General features: G+C 36.4%; 1 protein-coding gene across 4 annotated transcripts in view; it reads right to left on the bottom strand.

Moving 5' to 3' along the window:
* The window catches only part of LOC149528793 (uncharacterized), a 98,217-nt gene that overhangs the window by 53,135 nt on the left and 24,816 nt on the right, over positions 1-20,266 (bottom strand). For all 4 annotated transcript variants that reach the window (XR_016358651.1, XM_089809576.1, XM_089809577.1 and 1 more), the window contains exon 4: positions 8,506-8,697. Coding sequence is in view for 3 of the 4 variants with exons in the window: in XM_089809576.1 (XP_089665702.1) it covers positions 8,506-8,697 (192 nt within the window). In the remaining variant the exon portion in view is untranslated. The remainder of the gene's footprint in view (positions 1-8,505; positions 8,698-20,266) is intronic.

The raw sequence follows: 20,266 nt of genomic DNA on the forward strand, positions 1-20,266 counted from the left end.
TTGGCAGTCAGGACGAGGATGAGGATGACGGAGAGAGTTCCGCAAAGGACGCGAGCGACACAAAATCATCTTCCTCGAACTCTAAGAATGCAGAAATCCACCTAAGTCACCTGCACAAAACTCGAAGGAAGTTGCCTTCCTACCACCAGCAAAGGGGTCACTTCCCATAGGGATGCCAAAATCTGTGGAGATTTACCATAGTAGTACAGCTCCCCATGATCAGGGTACAACTCTTCATGATCAGGGTACAGCTCTTGGCTTCGAGGGAGTTGCTCTTAAAGGAGGGGAGGTAACCTAGGACTTGATAGTGCATACGGACATCACTGAGCAGACCCTGGAGAGAGGGTTGGTAGACGGGGATTGCAGTATAGAATGGCAACAAATTCCGCAATGGGGGGCTTCCAGATTCTCCCTGTCGATGGGGGTACAACTAATTTCCCCAGATCAGCACAACCCTACTAAGGTGATAGACTTGAGATGCTAGACAAAGTGTACACATAAGGGTGCAAACACCATTAGGCCCCGAAGTTGTTCATTTGGTTGCTCTCATAGTACAGTCGACAGGGACAGAGACAATGGATACCCAGTAGGGAGAGATTCACGCTAAGGAGAATATGGAGGATACTGTCCTTGAGGAGGCAGACAGATTGCTTGAAGAAGGGATGGTATCTTCCCCTACGGCAGAAGCTAACAAAGATCTGGTGGAAATACAAAGTGAGAGCGTAGAACCCCCTAATACATTCTCATTTACAGCAAAGGCAGAATTATTTCTTACAGAGCTACAGGCGATGGAGCATTCCACTAGGGAGATCATGCAACAGGCTATGTCTCAGAATATTGAAGTTGTCCTAAAAGCAATGGAATCATTGGTTACATTTATGCAAAAGGGTTGCCATATGGACTGGGAACTATTCCAAGAGGGGGGATATGCTCAGGAGGAGTTGGTAGCCGCTTGGGTAACGAGGCACACTATTCCTTCCACTTTGGATCAATCATCTCTCATGGAGACACTTGGAGATATGGAAGTTGCTTTTCGCCGGACATATTTGGAACTCCAGCAAGGCAAAAGTTTAGCTAAAGAATGGGCAATAGAAAGAACTACACTTGAAAAAAAGTGGAAGGCCGAGAAAGCTGTCATGGAGGAGACCTGGAGAAGGGAAAAAACTGAATTGGAAAGCAAAGTCACCACAGAAAATGCAAAAAAGTTGGACACCCTTAGGGTTCTACAAGGAGTTCGAGCAAAAAAGAAGACAGCTGAACGTGACCTGCAACAGCTTCGAGGAGGTCCGAGTCCAAGGATGTCTTCCCAACCCTCTTCTTAAAGTCAAGTTTTTTCTGTTTTAGTGTGTTCAACAATCGTCTGGAAGACCACTTCTTCTTTTTTTCCCGGGGGGGGTATAAATGTAGTAGGGAATAAAGTAATATTGTACTTAGCGCTTGTTAAAGCTTGAGCAGGTTGGGTAGTTAGGAGGTGAGGGAATGCGTCGGTTGATTTTCCCAACGAACTAACCCTTTTATATGTACTTGGAATATTGTCAATGTACTCCTAATGTTTGTTTTGGTATGAATAAAGTAAATCATTTCCTGGTCAATTGGTATTGTGGTATTAAGGCACATTCTATGTTTGGCTTTGTATACATGTCTTTATTATTCTATGAATTTGAGTAGTATTTCCATTCTACATGTATCTGTTCGCAAGTTATTCGCATTTTATGCTATGCCTTTATAATGTAAGAACCTTTTTTTTATAAAAATCATTTCCCAAATGCAGTAATAGCATAAGCTCGATTGTGTATCTGAGAAGCATCAGCTCTGTTGTCTTTTTCTTTATGTAGACAAGTCTCTATCTATATACATCGGGTGTATGCCCGTAGGGAAGAAACTGCTATAATTCCTTTGAAAAGGAATGCTCAGCCAATGTTAATGCATAGCACTTTTATGTTGTGTAAGATCTATTGTATCTTTGGCTTGAAGTATCTTCTAATTTCTCTAGTACTTGATATTTACCAGCTATGGTTAAATTTAGAATGGCTCTCACAAACAAATCTGATTAATAAGAATCTCATGATTATCAACAGTCTCCTAGGATGCACCCAAGGCTGGTAGAGCCAAGTGTAAATGGGTGAAGAGGAGAGGTATTCCTGCAAGAAAAACAAACTATTATTCAGTGTCTTAATTTTATGATCATTTAAAGGAAGAAATTACTTTAAGTCCAAGTCAGCTCATGGTTGCCCAAGATATAATTGGTTGTCGAGTCGAGCGGTGGTGTTCGAGTTATTTAATGCCCACCTAAATCTTTAGCCAAGGTAGAATAGAGGCATGCTTTCCATAAATGATCACTAGAGGCCGAGAGTGCTATCTAATAGAGGGAAGGTTGACGGAGGAATTCCTCAGCCTTGTCTGCTGCTTAGCCAACACTCTAACACCAGTATGCTCAGGATGGCAGGAATATGGTGTCCCCCCAAGCCTAACCCGAGGTAGGGAGGGTCTTTCTCGTGAAACATTGTGTGGGGATATGTTAAGGTCCGCAATTGGGAGGTTAAGCCTATGTCAATGCTTATCCTCTTTGCCAGATGTCGAGGCTTACACAACACACCGACAAATATTTCAGATCATGTATGAAATTCTAAATCTTTAACTTGTATATTACTTTGAAATGTATAGTTGTAAATATGGTTAAATTGATTTGTTTCTTTAAAATGTAACCATAGAGGTTAGTTATGGAAGTTAATTTAGTTGGCTTTCATATGAAATGGATAGTCGTCACTTAAATTTAGATTTATACCTTGTATAGTTCAGAAATAGTTTTCATTTCTATATGATGTATTGTTTCTAAATTACTTCTTGTCATTCTATTATGATATTCGGTTATAATTTCAGGATATGTACTTTAATTTCAGTGTAGTAAAAATGGTATGTTACACTTATAGTTTAATTTTCTAAATCAGACTTAAAGTTGAAACTTGAGAGCAAATGAAGAAACATTCCAATGTTAGGTAACATTGGAATCAATCTTCATTTTGCCCTCAAGATTCAAAAATATTAATAAATATTGAATTTGAAATTTGCTAAAATTAGAAATTAAAATTAACTTTTAAGGCTTCATTTTTTAAGTGGGCCGAAACTAGGTGCTTATTGAATTTTATTTCATTTTATGAAAGTAGTGTCACAATGAGTTCTCATAGTTGTAATATGAGTGAGGATGAGATGGAAATTCATCCTCTTGGTGGAAGTCAATCAAAATATGAACCTGAGCATGAGGTTGAGAGTTTTGATCATGGGGCTGATCAAGAAGGCCAAACTAGTTCCATGGCAAGTGCACCAATTGCTATAGAATGCCCCTCCCAGCTTTGGCAGAGTTTACTTAGGGTCCTTATGATCCTAAGTCTCCTCTCAAACAGTTTGCAACAAGAATAACAGCCCCAATGTCGATAGGTGTAGGCACAAGGAAATGGAGCTGAACATTTGTAGTATGGAATGGTTTGGTAATATTGCTAGAGAACACTTTTTCCTCTTTATTTGAGGAAAAGGTGTGGGTCCATGTAAAGTTTTGGGAAGAGCCTAAAAATGTCCATTACAGAATTGAGTTCGCCAAGCTTTGAGGTGTTCCTCAAGATATTAATTTTGCTTTGTCTGATACGATGTAGGTTCAACTCAGTAGTTGCAAAGCCAACCACTTGTTTCTACTTGTACATTGCATTAGAGAACAAGATCAATGTCAAGACCTTCATCCACTCATAGTGTTGTGGTTAAATCATGAGAGGGTAAGTGGAAACACGAGATGAAAAGTAAGCCAATAGCTGAATTGTTCAATGTGCATCTCTGGGATAAGATAGACGGTGTCTTTGGCAAGTTCTTTGCCAATGGCATCCGATTTCATGTAGCTCGATCTTCTTATTAAAAGGAGATGGTATATGTGGTGGCAAGAGGAGGATTGTCGTATCTTCCACTAAGTAAGCACAAAGGAACACAATCTTGCATAGGAATCATTCCACCATCAATGTTTTGATGGAGAAGATAAAAGGCAGGTTAGTTGGAGTCTAGATGCACAGTCATGGATCTGTGGGCGAATCTTAGGCATTGTCCACCCATCAACATCATAGTTAAATGTGCAATAGGCCTACACATTCTTAAGGCAGTTGATTGTCTAGGGCATCGCAAAGATGTTGATTTTCAATTTGAGGTCCTTAAGGAAGCTATTGAAAAGGTTGGACCACAAATTGTGGTCCAAGTAGTGGCAAATGCAACACATGTGCAAAGCTACAAGTAAGCTTATTGAGGCAACCTGCAGACATATTTGGTGGACTCCATGTGTGCATGCCATAAACAATGCACTCAAGGACATCGGGAAGATTGATTGGATTAGAGGAGTGGTCAACAATGCGAGAGATGTGTAGATGCTTATCTGCAACCACCACCACATGCACTCTTTGGGAGTTTCGCAAAGGATTTCTTGAAACTGGTTGAGACTATATATGCATCCTATTTCATTCTCTTAGAGAGAACAATTAATTTGCAAGACGCACTACAACTCATCATATCGGAAGAAGAGGAAATTGCCTTTGGGGATGATTAGAGGCCTCCCTTCACTAAATTTTGACATTTTGTACTTCTTTTGATATCATGCTACTCATTGTAATCATCTCTATGATATTTTTGATATAAAAGAAATCTCCAATTCGTCAATTCAACAATTTCATTTGTCAAATTCAAGTACAATATGTATAGTATATAAAGCATCACCCCTCACTGCAATCTCTCTGCCATCCCCAAACTTAGGTCCATTGTCCCCCTCTTCTAACATTTCCCTCTCCTCAATGGGTGGTGGAACACTGAATTTTTATGATCTCTAGTCCCCATGCCCATATGGTAGTATCCATATACCCATGTCTAGCATGCTTGTAATTTTATTGATTCAACTGATCTAAGGAGCTATGACCACACTTTGTGGGAATTTCACCCACAATGGTTCTCCAAGTTATAGATCATGTATCTCCTGTGGTAAATGATGTTTTTGTGTTCACTTGCTCAATTTTTCATTTCCTACAAGTCGTTTACTTTTGCAACAATTAACCAAGTGTTCAAAATCTATGGAAGGTTGACTTAATGCATGATCCTTAATTCGCAGCAGCAAACATAAGAAATTTTGGCGGCTCGTTATTTATTTATAAATGAGGAATCGCCAACTGTAGGGAGCCCAATTTGTAAAAATGCTAACCTTAGTGTAGCTTTGTACGCATAATTTGGAGAAGATGGAATCATGAAAGTAACAAAAATCATTTTTTTACCTTGTATAAAAAATTCACTTTAATGGCGAATTGCATTGGATCAGAATATATGCACAGTTAACGATATGATGAAGAATTACAAATTATAAGTAACAAAAATTTTCAAAGAGTTTGTAAGGCAGTTTTCACTCGGGACCTTTTTATATAGCAGCATCTCTGACCTTAAGCTGACTACAGTGGATTTTTCATTCACAAGTGAAATGATAATCGATTGATGTTCAATAAGTTAATACAAAGGAGACAAAGGCTCCTTAAACAGGGAAATACAAAGACAATGTTTCTAAAAGAAACAATTGTTAAATAATACAATAATATTCCAATACCCTCCCTTAATGATCAATTTATTAACTAACTACCCTACTGAAGAGTAAATCTGCTGATCATTTGACTATGAATGAATAGAAGACTGCCCCCTTCTGCGAAATGAATCTATTGAGAAACCCTACCTAGTTCTACAGAACTTATGGATATGAGCAAGAATACCAAAATTTATCAACCACGATCCTTCCAACCCGATGTTGGGTAGTTGGGTAACAAAGTCATCTCTCCCTTTATCCAGAGACACTCCAATCGGCTTTAAAATGTTTGATTTTTTAGTTGACAAAAAACTGGCAAAAAATGAAAACCACAATTTTGTGCAAAAATTGTCATGCCCCTGATGTGTTGCTGAAATCATACACAGTTTTGGCAGCAAAAATGATGAAAACCCAAATAAAGCAATAGAAGACAATGATTTTTAGGACAAAATCATGCAAAACCCACCTTGATTTTTATGGGGAAAATCATACAAAACCCTGCTGTAATTTTGTGGAAATAAAAATCCCAGAAAACAGCAACATCGATCATGATTTTGTGTGGAAAATATCATAAAACCCTCCAGCAGAGAAATAGACCAAAGCTTTTGTGTGAACAAAGTACAGAAGACAAAAACCCATGACCACAATTTTTGTTTTAAAAAAATCGGCAAAAGAACTTCAAAGATTTTTCATGGGAAAAACACAAAACCGAAGCCAGAAATCTAGAGAAAACTCACCATGATTATTTCTGGAAAAATAATGCAAAACCCTCCACTTTTTTTTAGATAAAATATCAGAAAATTCTTACATGATTTTTTGCCAGAAGAACATCACAAAACCCTCCACAAAATGGACCAGATGTTGCCAAAAACACTTTCAAAGACAACTTTCTGCAATTTTCCTTGCTGGAAACCTTTGCACCAATCAATCCTTCCACAATTTCCAACAGCAAACCGTTTCTTTTCATTAAAAACAAAAAAAATTCTAGGTAGTACCTGCGAATTTTTTTAAGAAAATTTGACAAAAAAATTGATCCACTATGATACCATAAAATGAAAATCGAATGATATTCGATAAGTTATTACAAATGAGACAAAGGCTCCTTAAATAAGGAAATACAAGGATGGTGTTTCTAAAAGAAACAACTAGTAATTGAGAACTGAAATAGAAATATGCTAAACTATCTGACTAGATACAATAGGTGACCCAATACATCGAGTGACTTAAATGACCATTAAGAGGTAACTAATACTTATTATATCTCTTATTACACAAGAACTGAAGATTAATGATCGGCAATTACAAATTGAAGAGGTGAGTTTTGTAAAAATGATAAAAACAAATCCCTAAAGTACTTTTAAAACTGGCACTAGAGAATCTGTATGTTTGTAAAAATTTATATAGAACAATATTTGTTTGAAATGAATACGCTTCATAGATATATATCTTTATCAAAATTATATTAAATCTTTGATTTTGATGTCTAAGCATAAAATGATACTGCTGTGCCCAGATAGAAATGATAAAACATAATAAATTTTTGAAATGTGAAGCTTCTAGAGACGAGAAATGACTGCAATTTGTTTTCAGCATTTCGGATCAAACTCCATGACCCATCACAAATAGATAGAGAACAAGAGAACATAAAAAATGCAGAGTCATTTCCAGATGATGGAAATAAATGTTCTCTTGTTGGCTGTCTACCCCTGATGATGGATCATGGCACTTGATCCAAAACGTCCAACACAAAAATGCAGAGTCATTTCCAGAAGCTTCAGATATCAACATTATGGACTGGAAACCATGTCTACAATATTAAAATATTAATTTTCCTTTTCAGCAGCATTCAAGCAGCTCACTATGGCGAGAGATAACATAGTGAAGTGAGAAGTAACTTGGAAATATTTCTGCCATTTGTATTTTTTTAGTTAAAGACAATCCTATGTCAGACTATTGTCACATTGTATATTGTCTAGATGTGAAGAACGTAGATTGGTAAAGATTATCTTATTTAAGACCACAGGTACATGTGTTACATTGACCAGATATTATGAATGTAGATGGTTAATTTAAATATTTGGTGAAATAATTTTCTGATGTGTTCCTTTACATTCTACAGTTCCTAAGAAGACGGAGTGTGACTATAGATGTAAAAGGTTAATTTAAATATCTGGTGGAATAATTTTCAGATGTGTTCCTTTACATACTACAGTTCCTAAGAGGGCGGAGTGACTATAGGATAAGATTTGGAAGGCAAAAAATGCATTTAAAATTTGCCAATAGTTGACTGAGAGAAGAAGGGATAAAGTATATTACAGAACTGCAATGATTTAGAAATATTCAAAGACATCATGATAGCCCTGTTGAATTCACCAAGAATATGAATATCAAAATGATGTCTATAGTCTCTGATAATCAGTCAAAAATTTAGCCATAAAAGCTATAAAAATATCGTTCACTAAGTGCTGAATTGTTGACAATGGTGTTCTCAAAAACTGGATTCGCTATGTGGATGGCATCGATATTCAAGAATAACATTAATTGACATGAATACACAGGTTGTCTTGCTTATGTATAGTAATGAGGCAGTACAGGCAGCTTGTTTCATTGAGATATCTGATATCGTGCATGTAGACTTACTCTTCCATTTTTAATATTCTCTCTATCCTTTTGTTGGTAAGCATGAACCCACATGAACATTGCTAATTCTTTCCACTAGTCTGACTATAGTCTGCAAAACTTTCCTTCTAACAAATCACCTGACATTACAGAAAATTTGCAAAGAAAATAAAACAATAAATATAGCAAAGCCTCCACAAGGATTTCCATTCAACAAGTACTCAGGCAACGATGGCAACAGAAAAAGACAAATAATAAAAGGATTATTTTGTACCAAAAAAGATCAACCACTCAAAAAGTACCTGCCCCAGTCACCCAAGATTGGTCCTGCACCAGCTGCTCTTGCTTCCCTGCCATCTTCTGTAAAACCATAAGCTATAGTTCCAGTGCCAGCGATCAGCACACAGCCATGAAGTTTACCCGCTGTACCACTTGCTAAGGCTGCTACAGCATCGTTGTGGACAAAAATCTTGACATTGTGTGGAAATAGACGTCTGAAATAGTGGTAAAAGTCAAGTTGGTATTCACAGTTAATCAGTAGTTTAGAATTTGAATCTAGTAGTGTAAAGAAGATCATTATAAAAGCAGAGAAAGAATTTAACTGCAACTGAGAATCATAACGAGAATTTCCTATTTTATGGGCAGCGTCTACTGTCATAACTTAACACGCTTTAGTTAAATTGTGACTCAAAAAAGTGCCAACTATACCCCACGAAAAATAGCAGTCAGTGCAATTAACCTCAATTAAGATAAACCCATGAAATACACAATTGTAAATTTGATCAACTCTAACAAATATGTCAAGATATAAGAATAAATTAATCTTAATATATGAATAGTTTTGTGTGTGTGTGTGTATATATATTGAAATAAGCAATATTTACCTTATAATACTAATAATAATATTGAATATATTATTAATCTTGTCCGAATATATTCTTATTTAATAAATAAATACAAATAAAATTAATGATTATATTTTACAAATTATAGAATACTGACTTGGAGTCAGTTACCAATATCATTGATTAAGACATTATTAAAAGCATTTTTTATAATAAACCAATCATAGATGGGTCGCAACATTTAAGGGAGGATTATTAACTATATAGACATGACAAAAAGCAATATGGACACGAAAGGACAGTGAAGGCAAAGTAAAAGGTAAGGAAAAAAAGACCAATTACATGTGGCATACGACAAGTGGCATAAGAGAGTACATTCGGCATTCAAGCAAGTTTGACTTGGGTCAAACCCTTTTATCGAACGCCCTGGACAAAGTAAATAATAATGACTGAACACATCAGACAAGACCCTAGTTACATCACAGTTAATATAAATAAAACGTGATAACAAAAATGCCACTAATAACATAAGAAGGAATTAATATACTTCCATCCAAATCAATAAGGAGGAAGTACGAGACATTATGTTGGGTAAAGTGAAGTGAATCGAATCATTATAATAACAAGGACGTCAGCATATTAAATCCATCGCATAAGACAAGTCAACAAGCATTGGATGTGCAAGGTATAAGATAATTATATGGGTAATGTTATTTCCATAATTATTCCTTTGAATGTACTAAATCTTAAATGGGATATATAATTGCATTATATATATATATATACACAAAAAAAAAGGAAAGGTAATTTGTATGATCTTCGATGTTATTCTTTGATGTTATATTCATTGACAATATTTAAAAGAGAATCTAATGAGATCAATATAAATCTCATGGAGGAGATTGGGTTAAAATCTGATAGTGTCAGTGTGAGAGATTGATAATCTCCATCTGATTTACATGACCAGATTGCTACAATATAATGTCAGTATATCAGATTAATGTAATCTCCAACCTACATGCTTGTGACTAAGGAATCTCTATAATGTCGGTATGTGAGATTAATAACCCCCATTTGACCGACATGTCTGAGAATGTCATCATCTCTATAATGTAAAGTTTCTACAAATTCTGATCAACCAATACTGAAATAATGATTCAGTCTTGCTGAAAATTGATCTACTTCGAATTGGGCTGAATGTTATTGTTCAAGAAGTTTGAAATGAATTCTGGAAATTATATTTTAACTCTGATCTAAATCATCAAGGAGCAGATTGCTAGAAGAGCAGACTTTGATAATATTGTGTGTCTTCTATCCACAATCTTGTTCCTATTTTATACATTAACCAAGGGTCTTGTCTTTCCATAAGACACACCCCTTCTAGGTTGGCCCTCCATGAAACAATCCTTTTCCAAAACAAATCGGTGGCCTTTATCAAATAACTAATAGTTAAGTAGTAATCAACTACACTAGTTATTTAAGAGGCATATAATATACCTAGTAAAACGCCGATCATTATAGTGAGAAGTATTTATCATGAGGCAGTATAAGGAAACTTATATGCATATCAGATCTGTCTGATCGGGAATATCAGAACATTGATATAATCAAGTTATTAGGATTTAACACTCCCTCTTAACTTGATAATATAAATGAGAGAAACATATCTAGCAACATTGTTTAAGCATAGAATTGTACTCTATATCTATCTGATTCTTCCATGCATGTAGTATCATGGTACACATGATACCTTGTTATATTATTAACCTGTAATATGGATTATCGCTAACACTTGTGATAACAGTATTACTTGCAATGCAATACACAGGATAAAATCCGGAGAATAATAATATTCTTCCTTTATCCAAATTGTGACTCATAGGTACTGGTAGGCCTATATCACAATATGATCCTAAGTTAAGATCTACCAGTATACAGGATAAAATCTGGAGAATGATAAAATTCTTCCTTCATCCAAATTGTGACTCGTAGGCATAGAAATGTCTACATCACAATGTGATCTTGAACTCATCCAGATTTGACATTAATTCTTTATTGTTTAGTACATTATCTTAGAGATCGTCATCTCTCATAATGTCTTTTATACAAGTGTTCATTATCTCAAAGATCGTCACTTCTTAGATAATGAATACAAATGGTGAAGCCCATAACAGTCAATAGCCTGACAATAGTAATTTTAACTCAAACTTATTTCAATAATAATTAAAGAATACAAATGTTTTATAATTCAGCCATACCAAGTCGAATACAAATGTTTTATAATTCAGCCATACCAAGTCTTTTCCGGAAGTGATTTATCTTCACACGAGAGAGAGGTTTGGTAAGAATATTTGTTGTCTGATAGGCAATGCAAATGTATTCTAATTTTACAATATTCTTGTCTACCATATCTCTTACATAATGGTATAGAATTTCAATATGCTTGGACCTATCATGGAAAACTGGATTCACAGAAAGCTTGATGGAACTCTAATTATCACAATGAATAACAGTAGGATTCATGGGTTGACCAAATAATCCCACAAGTAACTTTCTAAGCCAAATTGCTTCCCCAGAGGCCATTGCTGCAGCAATGTATTCAGCTTCTATCGAACTCTATGCTACTGATGCCTACTTTCTGCATATCCAAGATATCATCGTTGAGCCTAAATTGAAATAGCGTCCTGAAGTACTCTTCCTATCAATAACACTTCCAGTTCAATCTGAGTCTATGAACCCATGTAAGTCCAAGTCAACTTTCTCATACTTGAGCCCAAGGTTAAGAGTGCCTTGTAAGTATCTCATAAGGTGTTTGACTACAACTAGGTGTATCTTCTAACAGCATAGCAAATATCAGGTCTTATATTTACCAAGTACATAAGAGACCCAATCATCCGTGTGTAAAGAGTAGAATCTATGGAGGGTGATTCTGTTGCTACTTCCTTAAGGTTTGTGTAGATTAGTCTCCATAGGAGAAGACATAGGTCTGCAGTTCCACATTCCAAATCTCTTCAAGATATCTAATGTATACTTTCCTTGATTAAGTATGATGCTATCAGAGTTCTGCCATACTTCCAATCCTAGGAAGTAATGAAGGAGTCCTAAATCTTTCACTTCAAATTCTCTGGTTAGATCTTTCTTGCATTGATCTATAAGATGATCATCACCTGTTATTAGTAAATCATTCAACATATAGTATCAAAATTATCATATCATCTTTATCCTTTTTATAATAGAAATTTGGATCAGCTTCATTCTTGGAGAATCCTAAACTGGACTGCCCTTGGAGCCTGTTTAAGCCCATAGAGAGCTTTCTTGAGCCTGCAAACAAAGACTTTAGGGTTATGAGTTTCAAATCCTTCAGGTTGTTCCAAATATACCTCTTCTATAATATTTCCATTTAGAAATGATGTTTTCACATCCATATGATGTACTTTCCATCCCTTCGATGTTGCAATAGCTAGGACTACTCTTACAGAGTTGTATCTGGCAATTGGAGCAAAGGTTTTTTTCATAATCAATTCCCTCCTTCTGAAAGAATCCTTTGGCAACAAATATGGTTTTATATTTTTCAATGCTACTGTCAACAGCATGCTTGATTTTAAATATCCACTTAGAAAAAACAATAGATTTTCCTTCAGGCCTTGGAACAATTTTCCAAACATAATTCTTAGTAATGGATTTGTATTCTTTTGTCATCGCATCCTTCCAAGTTGTATGTTTAATAGCACCTAAAACATTGGTTGGTTCTGATTTGGATAAATCACTCATGTTTGCTACATAACTAGAAAATTCTTTGGGTCTTTTGCTTTCTCTGAAAGTCCCAGATGGTGCAGCGAAGTCTTGTGCTTCCTCTACAGTCTTAATAGCCCAAAATGGTCTTTTCTTAGGATTTTGAGTTTCCTCAAGATTAAGATTTTGAATTTCATCTTCAATTTCTTCAATGTTTTCCTTCTGAAACTCAAATTCATAATTTTCTTCAGAACTAGGTATATGTGTAGGATCTTCAGAACTAAGGGCTCTTTTGAAAGCCAAATCTTCTTCAAATATTGCATCCCTACTAAGTACAATGTTTTTCTAACCAGGTATGAATACTCTATATGTTACAAACGTAAATGGCAGAATACTTGACTTCTTAATCAGAGATCAAATGATCTATATATACAAAGAGGAGAGTCGAATAGAATAGAAACATTCTGTTCTAGACTATACCTAAATATTAGAAACATTCTAATATTTACAGAGATACAATAAGATACAATAGTGAGCATTAAAAAGAAACGTAAAGATTATTCTAATACCCCCCCTTAATGCTCAATCTATTTATTACACCAATTGATCCCTTGAATTTAACAAACTTGTCAGGACCAAGGGGTTTTGTGAAAATATCTGCTAGTTGCTCTAAGGTAGGGACATAGAGTAACTGAATAGATCTATCTTCTACTAATTGTCGGTTGCAATGGCACTGAAGCTCTACGTGCTTGGTTTGTTCATGAAACACTGGGTTCTTGGCAAGTTTGAGGACTCCCTGATTGTCTGAAAACAAAGAAGTCGGACCTGCTTGAGGAATATGCATATCTGCAAGCATCTAATGAAGCCAAACTGCTTCACAAGTTGCCTTGACAGCTCCTCGATATTCTGCTTCTGTAGAGGAGAGTGCCCGTGCCTATTGCTTCTTACTGGTCCAGGTAACTGCTGCAAATCCGATATTGAACACATAGCCAGAGGTAGATTTCCTATCATGAACTGAGCCGGCCCAATCAAAATTGGTGAATCCATTGAGCTGAGGAGTAGCACTCCTTGTGTAAAGAAAACCATAATCTAAAGTACCATGTACATAGCGCAACACACGTTTCGCTACAACCCAATGATCAGTCTTGGGGTTCGTCATGAACCGTGAGATGTAGCTAACTGCAAAACTGAGATCAAGTCTAGTAGTAGTAAGATAGATGAGACTATCTACTAGTTGCCTGAAGAGTGTTTCATCTACAGGAGGAGAATCAGATTGTGCGGACAATTTCAGACCAGTCTCCATAGGAGTGGAGGCAGGTTTGCAATCCTGCATTCGAAACCTGTCAAGCAAATTTTACCTAAACAATAATGAAGCAATCTGAGATCTGTCATATCAAAAATTCTGCATAGATCTTGTTTGATTTTTGAAATCAAATGTTCTGAACTCCCAGTAATGATCAAATCATCCACATAGACAACAAGAAAAAGAATATCATTACCAAAGTGTTTAATATACAAATTATTGTCTGACAGGCTATGCTGAAATCCCTGAGCAACCAAGTATTGATCAATCTTTATGTACCAAGCTCGAGGGGCCTGTTTAAGACCATAGAGGGCCTTCTAGAGCTACATACTTTTGGTTCTGAACCGGCAACCTTGGAACCTGGGGGTTGCGTCATGTAGACTTCTTCCTGTAATTCACCATTGAGAAAAGCACTCTTCACATCCATCTGATGAGCTTTCCAACCATACTGAGCTACAATGGCAAGAAGTAGGGGAATAGTGCTCATCTTGGCTGTCGGGGCAAAGGTCTCCTCATAGTCAATGCCTTCGCGCTGGGTGAATCCTCGAGCAACAAGTCTGGCTTTGTATTTGTCCAAGGTACCATCTGCATGGTACTTGACCTTATAGACCCATTTATAGTTAATGGGTTGCTTCCCGGGAGGGAGATCTAAAAGAATCCAAGTGTGATTCTTTTGAAGACTCTGAAGCTCAACTTCCATTGCCTATTCCCATTCTGGAATTCCTTTGGCCTCTGCATATGTCTGGGGCTCAAGAATACTGTGGATGTTGGCCATAAGAGCAACATTAACTGTGTTGTGTTGAATGCTCTTATTTCTGGAGGTTCTTCCCTCAATGAGTTCATCAGGACGAAGATCACTAATTGTTTGAGCCCACCATTTTGGCCGAAGAGTCGAGGAGCCAATATCAGAGGCTGTCAGAATAGCTGGATGAGAAGCAGGAGCAGGAGCTATAGTATCTGGAGGTGGCTGAGGTGGTGTATCAGTAGCATCAGATGACTCATAAAATAGAAGGACCTAAGTCAAAGATTGCTGAAGACTGAATCTCAGAATGCGGTGGGGAGGCAGAGAGCTGAAATGGTCTAAGTTCCTCATCAAACACAATATCACGATTGAAGATTAAACGATCAGTATTTACATCAATCAGTCTGTAGGCCTTATGTGTGTGACTATATCCTGTAAACATGAGTTTCTGGATTTTGGAATCCAACTTGGTGCATTTGGCATCAGGAATCCATACATATGCTAGAGAGCCAAAAACTTTCAAATGGTTGATCCTAGGTTTGCGACCAGACCAAGGTTTCTCAGGAGTTTTATGGTTAACTGCAAGGGTGGGTGACCGGTTAAGAAGATAGACAGCTATGGATACTACTTCTACCCAATATTTTTTGGGAACATTTCTATGTTCTAGCATAGCCCTAGCCATTTCTGTGATGGTACGGTTTCGACGCTCTACAACACTGTTTTGTTGAGGGGTGTGAGGTGTGGTGAACTGACATCTAATGCCATGAGTAGTACAGAAGGCAGAGAAAGCAGAAGAACAGAATTCCCCCCCCATTATCAGTCCTAAGAGTACGGATGGGGGAACCAGACTCTTTTTCTACTAGGGCTTTAAACTACTGAAATACAGGAAAAGCATTTGATTTTGCTTAAGAAAATATGCCCACATTGTGCGACTAAAATCATCCACAAAGAGTAAGAAGTACCTGTTCCCAGTAACAGGAGTATTCATAGGACCACATACATCAACGTGGACCAACTGGAGTACTTTAGATGCCCGCCATGATTCACCATCCTTAAATGGTGTCCTATGTTACTTCCCTGCTTGGCAAGCTCCACAAATGCGATGGTTCTAGGTCTAGATATCAGGTAGGCCATGGACTAAATTATCCCGAGCAAGTTGTGCTAGATATTGAATGTTCAAATGACCGTATCGTTGATGCTAGAGGCTACAGAGAGCGGATGATTTGGCGATTAAGGCATGCTCAAGGGAATCGCCTGAATCTACAAGCCTATAAATACCATGATCCTCAAGACCGACAGCAAGTGTAGTGCGAGAAGCACGATCAATAATCGAACACTTGTTTCCATTGAAAACGACATCCAACTGAGGGGAGTGCTTTATAATCTAACTAACAGACAAAAGATTATGTTTCATGCCAGGAACATAACATACATTGAGGAACATGAGTCTTCTTTCTTCGGACTGAATCTGAACATTGCCCTTGCTGACAATATTGTATTCTTCGCCGCCTCCAAAGATTACTGAGTCTGAATAGGGAGTGAATTCAACAAACCAATCACACCTATGAGTGAAATGTTGGGAGGCACCGAAATCTATGTACCAGGTAGAAGATTTCACATGATCTGCAGGTATACTGGCCATAAAGGCATGGTAGATAGATTCTTTCCGCTCTAAGTGTTGGGCAGCATTGGCTTGCTTTTTAATTGAGTCTGACTTCTGATGCTACTGATACAGATGCTCATAATATGTGAGTATCTCAAATGGCACAAACTTTGAGGTGAGAAAATGAAAGACCCCGAAAAATCGGAGTACCCAAACGAGGGCTTGAAAAACCCAGAAATAATATGTTGTCGAAATCCAAATCTGCTGGCTCGAAAATCAAGGCACAAAAAATGAGGCACCCACAAAAATCTGATGAAGACCCATTTGAGATCTCGAAAAACCCACGACAAATATAAAACCAAAAAAAAAATTGGACTCCGAAAATTAGGGTTTCAAGTAGAATAACAATTGGCAGCCAATGAAGGTCGAATCTACAAGAAATGGCAGATTTTCTAGAAAAATGTTCGAAAAAAGGCTGTTTGAACAGACGACCAATGCTTGAAGGAGGTTACGGCAATATGGAGAAGGAAGATTGATGCCCAAAAATCACGCGATTAGAAAAAGAAAACGGCAAGTTTTGTTCTAAAAAAATGACCTACATGTTTGGTTTCTTCGATTTGCAGAGCAGTGATTTGAAGATAACCGCCAAACTCGTTACTAACCAAAAAAAAGTGTGGAGAAGAAGCCAAGTTCCTCAGCCACAAACGCGAGTTCATAAACACGGGAGCAGGAAAAAATGCGAGTGCAGAAAGATCGCGATTTTGAGGGTAGAGATGCTTCAATCTTCAAACAAATCCGATGATTTGTTGATGACTCTCCAAAAATCCGAATAGAAACCCTAGCCGAGTTTTTTCAAACACGAAAAAACTCTGAAATTTTTTCGATTTGCAAATGGAACGAGCACCAAGAAATGCACAGAATAATTTCGAAAAATTTATGCATTGATAATTTCAAAAGAAATTATAAATTTTCAAAATAATAACGTATTAGGCTCTAATACCATGTTACAAACGTAAATGGCAAAATACTTGACTTCTTAATCAAAGATCAAATGATCTATATATACAAACAGGAGAGTCGAATAGAATAGAAACATTCTATTCTAGACTATACCTAAATATTAGAAACATTCTAATATTTACAGAGATACAATAAGATACAATAGTGAGCATTGAAAAGAAACATAAAGATTATTCTAATACTATATGCCTTTTATGTTTCACTATACCTGACAAAAATATCTTTCCTCCCGAAGGGTTCTAACCATAGTTACGGGACTCAAACTCACCTCTGACTCGGAAAGTCAAAATCCAACTCGAACTCGGACTCGGCCAAGACTCAAAAAATCGAAGAACCCATGAAATTGAAAGATTTTTAAGGATTTAAAGATTTTTTCATGCATCATTTAGTCAATTAACATCAAATACACAATAATTGAGATAAATAGAAGCTACTTAACACTCATACACAATTTTGCATAGATCACATAAGTATAACAACAAATATCGAAGGAAAAAAACTGAATAACATAATCTAAAGTTAAACATAGTATCACTGTCAAATGTCTATAATATATGAAATCCATGGAATCAAAAGTTGAAAATATATATCAAAGTATCAGCTAGTGTAGAAGACTAAGGTTCATAGTAGCCTATGCCCTCCTACGAATATGCCTAAGACAAGTCATGGAAGACTCAAATATTGAGAATTATGTTTGTTACAGCTTATGTGCGCATTGTAGACAACTATAGGGCTCTCAAGTATGTCTATCAATTTGCTTGGTAAACCACAACCTTTAACAGTAAAAGTCTTTTAATAACAATTATAGTTGGCTTACAAATTTTTGCCAAGAAAATGATCAAGGACATAGCTAGCAACACATATACACATAAGTCTGAAAGTTTATAACTTTATTAAAAGACAACGCTGAAAGCGACTTCTTCATAATGAAACCCAAATAGTGTAGATAGTAACCACAACATCATTTTCAGAATTAATATACACTGGAAAAAAAAAACACCTTCTAGAAATCTCTATCTTTTTAAAAAAAAAAAAATTATTAAAAAAAAAAATTCAAGAGAGTCCTGGGCTTGGGACTCGGCGAGTCCACGTGGACTTTGCTCGACCAAGTCAGAGTCTAGAGGCCATTTGCCTCAGAAAGGTCACCTCTGCCTCGGACTCGCAAAGTCCCGGAACACTAGTTCTAACTTAGTTCTCTTTTCTTTTGGAACATGTATGTATACTGGGCACCCAAATATCCTAAGATGGCTTATATTTGGTTTAACCTTTGAAAAGACTACTTCAGGAGTTTTATCTTTAAGGTGGGAGTGAGGACTTCTGTTTTGAATATAGGCAGCAATATATCAAATATCATCGCTCTTGTTGCTTCCATCATTTTTCTCTTCTTCCGTTCTGCTACCCCGTTTTGCTGAGGATTATAAGAAACAATATACTCCCTCTTAATTCCTGCTTCTTTACAAAGTCTTTAAACAAATCTAATGTATATTCCCCTCTACTAATAGTCCTAAGAGATTTAATTTTGTTAAGGTTTTGAATTCTTTAAATCTCTTAAGGATTTCTTTTGATTCTTTACATTTTAAGAAGTAAATCCATGTTTTCCTTGAGAAATCATCTATAAAAAGTATATGGTACCAAAATTCTCCGAGAGAAGGAACGGACATAGGTCCACATAAATCTAAGTGGACTAATTCCAAAACATTGTTAGTTTTCCTAGAACTATCTTGGAATGGACTTTTGGTGTTCTTAACCAGAGCGCATCCTTTGCATATGCTTGAATGATCCTTATTCAACTTAGGTAAACCAATAACCATCTTCTCCATAGTTGATAAGGCTTAAAAGTTTAGATGTCCTAAACTTCTATGCCACATTTCGTTTATATCAGCAGCTTCATGAATTAAGGCTTGAATAGGTTCTATGTATAATTCATACAAGTATCCCTTTCTTTGACCAATCAACTTCGATTTCTTAAATGAAGAGTTCTTAGACCAGGTCATTACTTTACCATCCATGAATGCAACATTATGTCCATCATCTTCGAGTGTTGTAACAGAGATTAGATTCCTCTTTTTTCCTATTACATAGAGTACTCATTTGAGATGGAGAGAAATACCTGACTTCAATTTTAAGGTGCAGCTCTCAATTCCTTTGACTGAATGAGTGGAATTATCACCTATGTTAACTTTGTCATTAACTTCTTATGATATTGAGTCTAGTACTTCTTTGTATCCTGTAACATGTCGAGATGATCCACTATCAATTACCCATGCTTTGCTTGATACTTCATTTGATAGTGCAGAATACAATACACGTTTCTCAAGATCGTAGTTTTCTTCTTTCCTAGTAATGTTTGTACAGTTTACTTGTTGCTTTGTATTCTCAGGGCAATTAGATCTATGGTGTCCAAATTTTTCATATTTGAAGCATTTTATTTTGGATAAATCTCTCTTAGGTTTGTCATTTCTTCGATTACCTTTCTTCTTGAAGTTCTTCTTATCTTCATACCTTTATACTATAGGTATTTATATAGTTAGACTTAGTATTATTATTTAATTCTAACATTTATTTGGCAGATATTACTTGTCAGAAGCTAACCCTAATCGTGGGGACATTACATTTACATGACATCATTGTCCAACTACCTGGGAGATACTATAAGAAAATGATTTTGTGTTGGAGGATGAATGCAGGATTGCATATAGAACTCTTTAAGGCAAAGCATTTCAACATCGACCAAGCTGGAACCCAACAAAACATAGATCCCAGGTTTAATTATGGAGGAACCTCTATGGATATTCGGATGAGACACATAAAGGAAGTT

The sequence above is a fragment of the Cupressus sempervirens genome, chromosome 11 (assembly GCF_028749045.1).
Source record: "Cupressus sempervirens isolate cs-2001-9-10 chromosome 11, ASM2874904v1, whole genome shotgun sequence".
Taxonomy (NCBI): domain Eukaryota; kingdom Viridiplantae; phylum Streptophyta; class Pinopsida; order Cupressales; family Cupressaceae; genus Cupressus; species Cupressus sempervirens.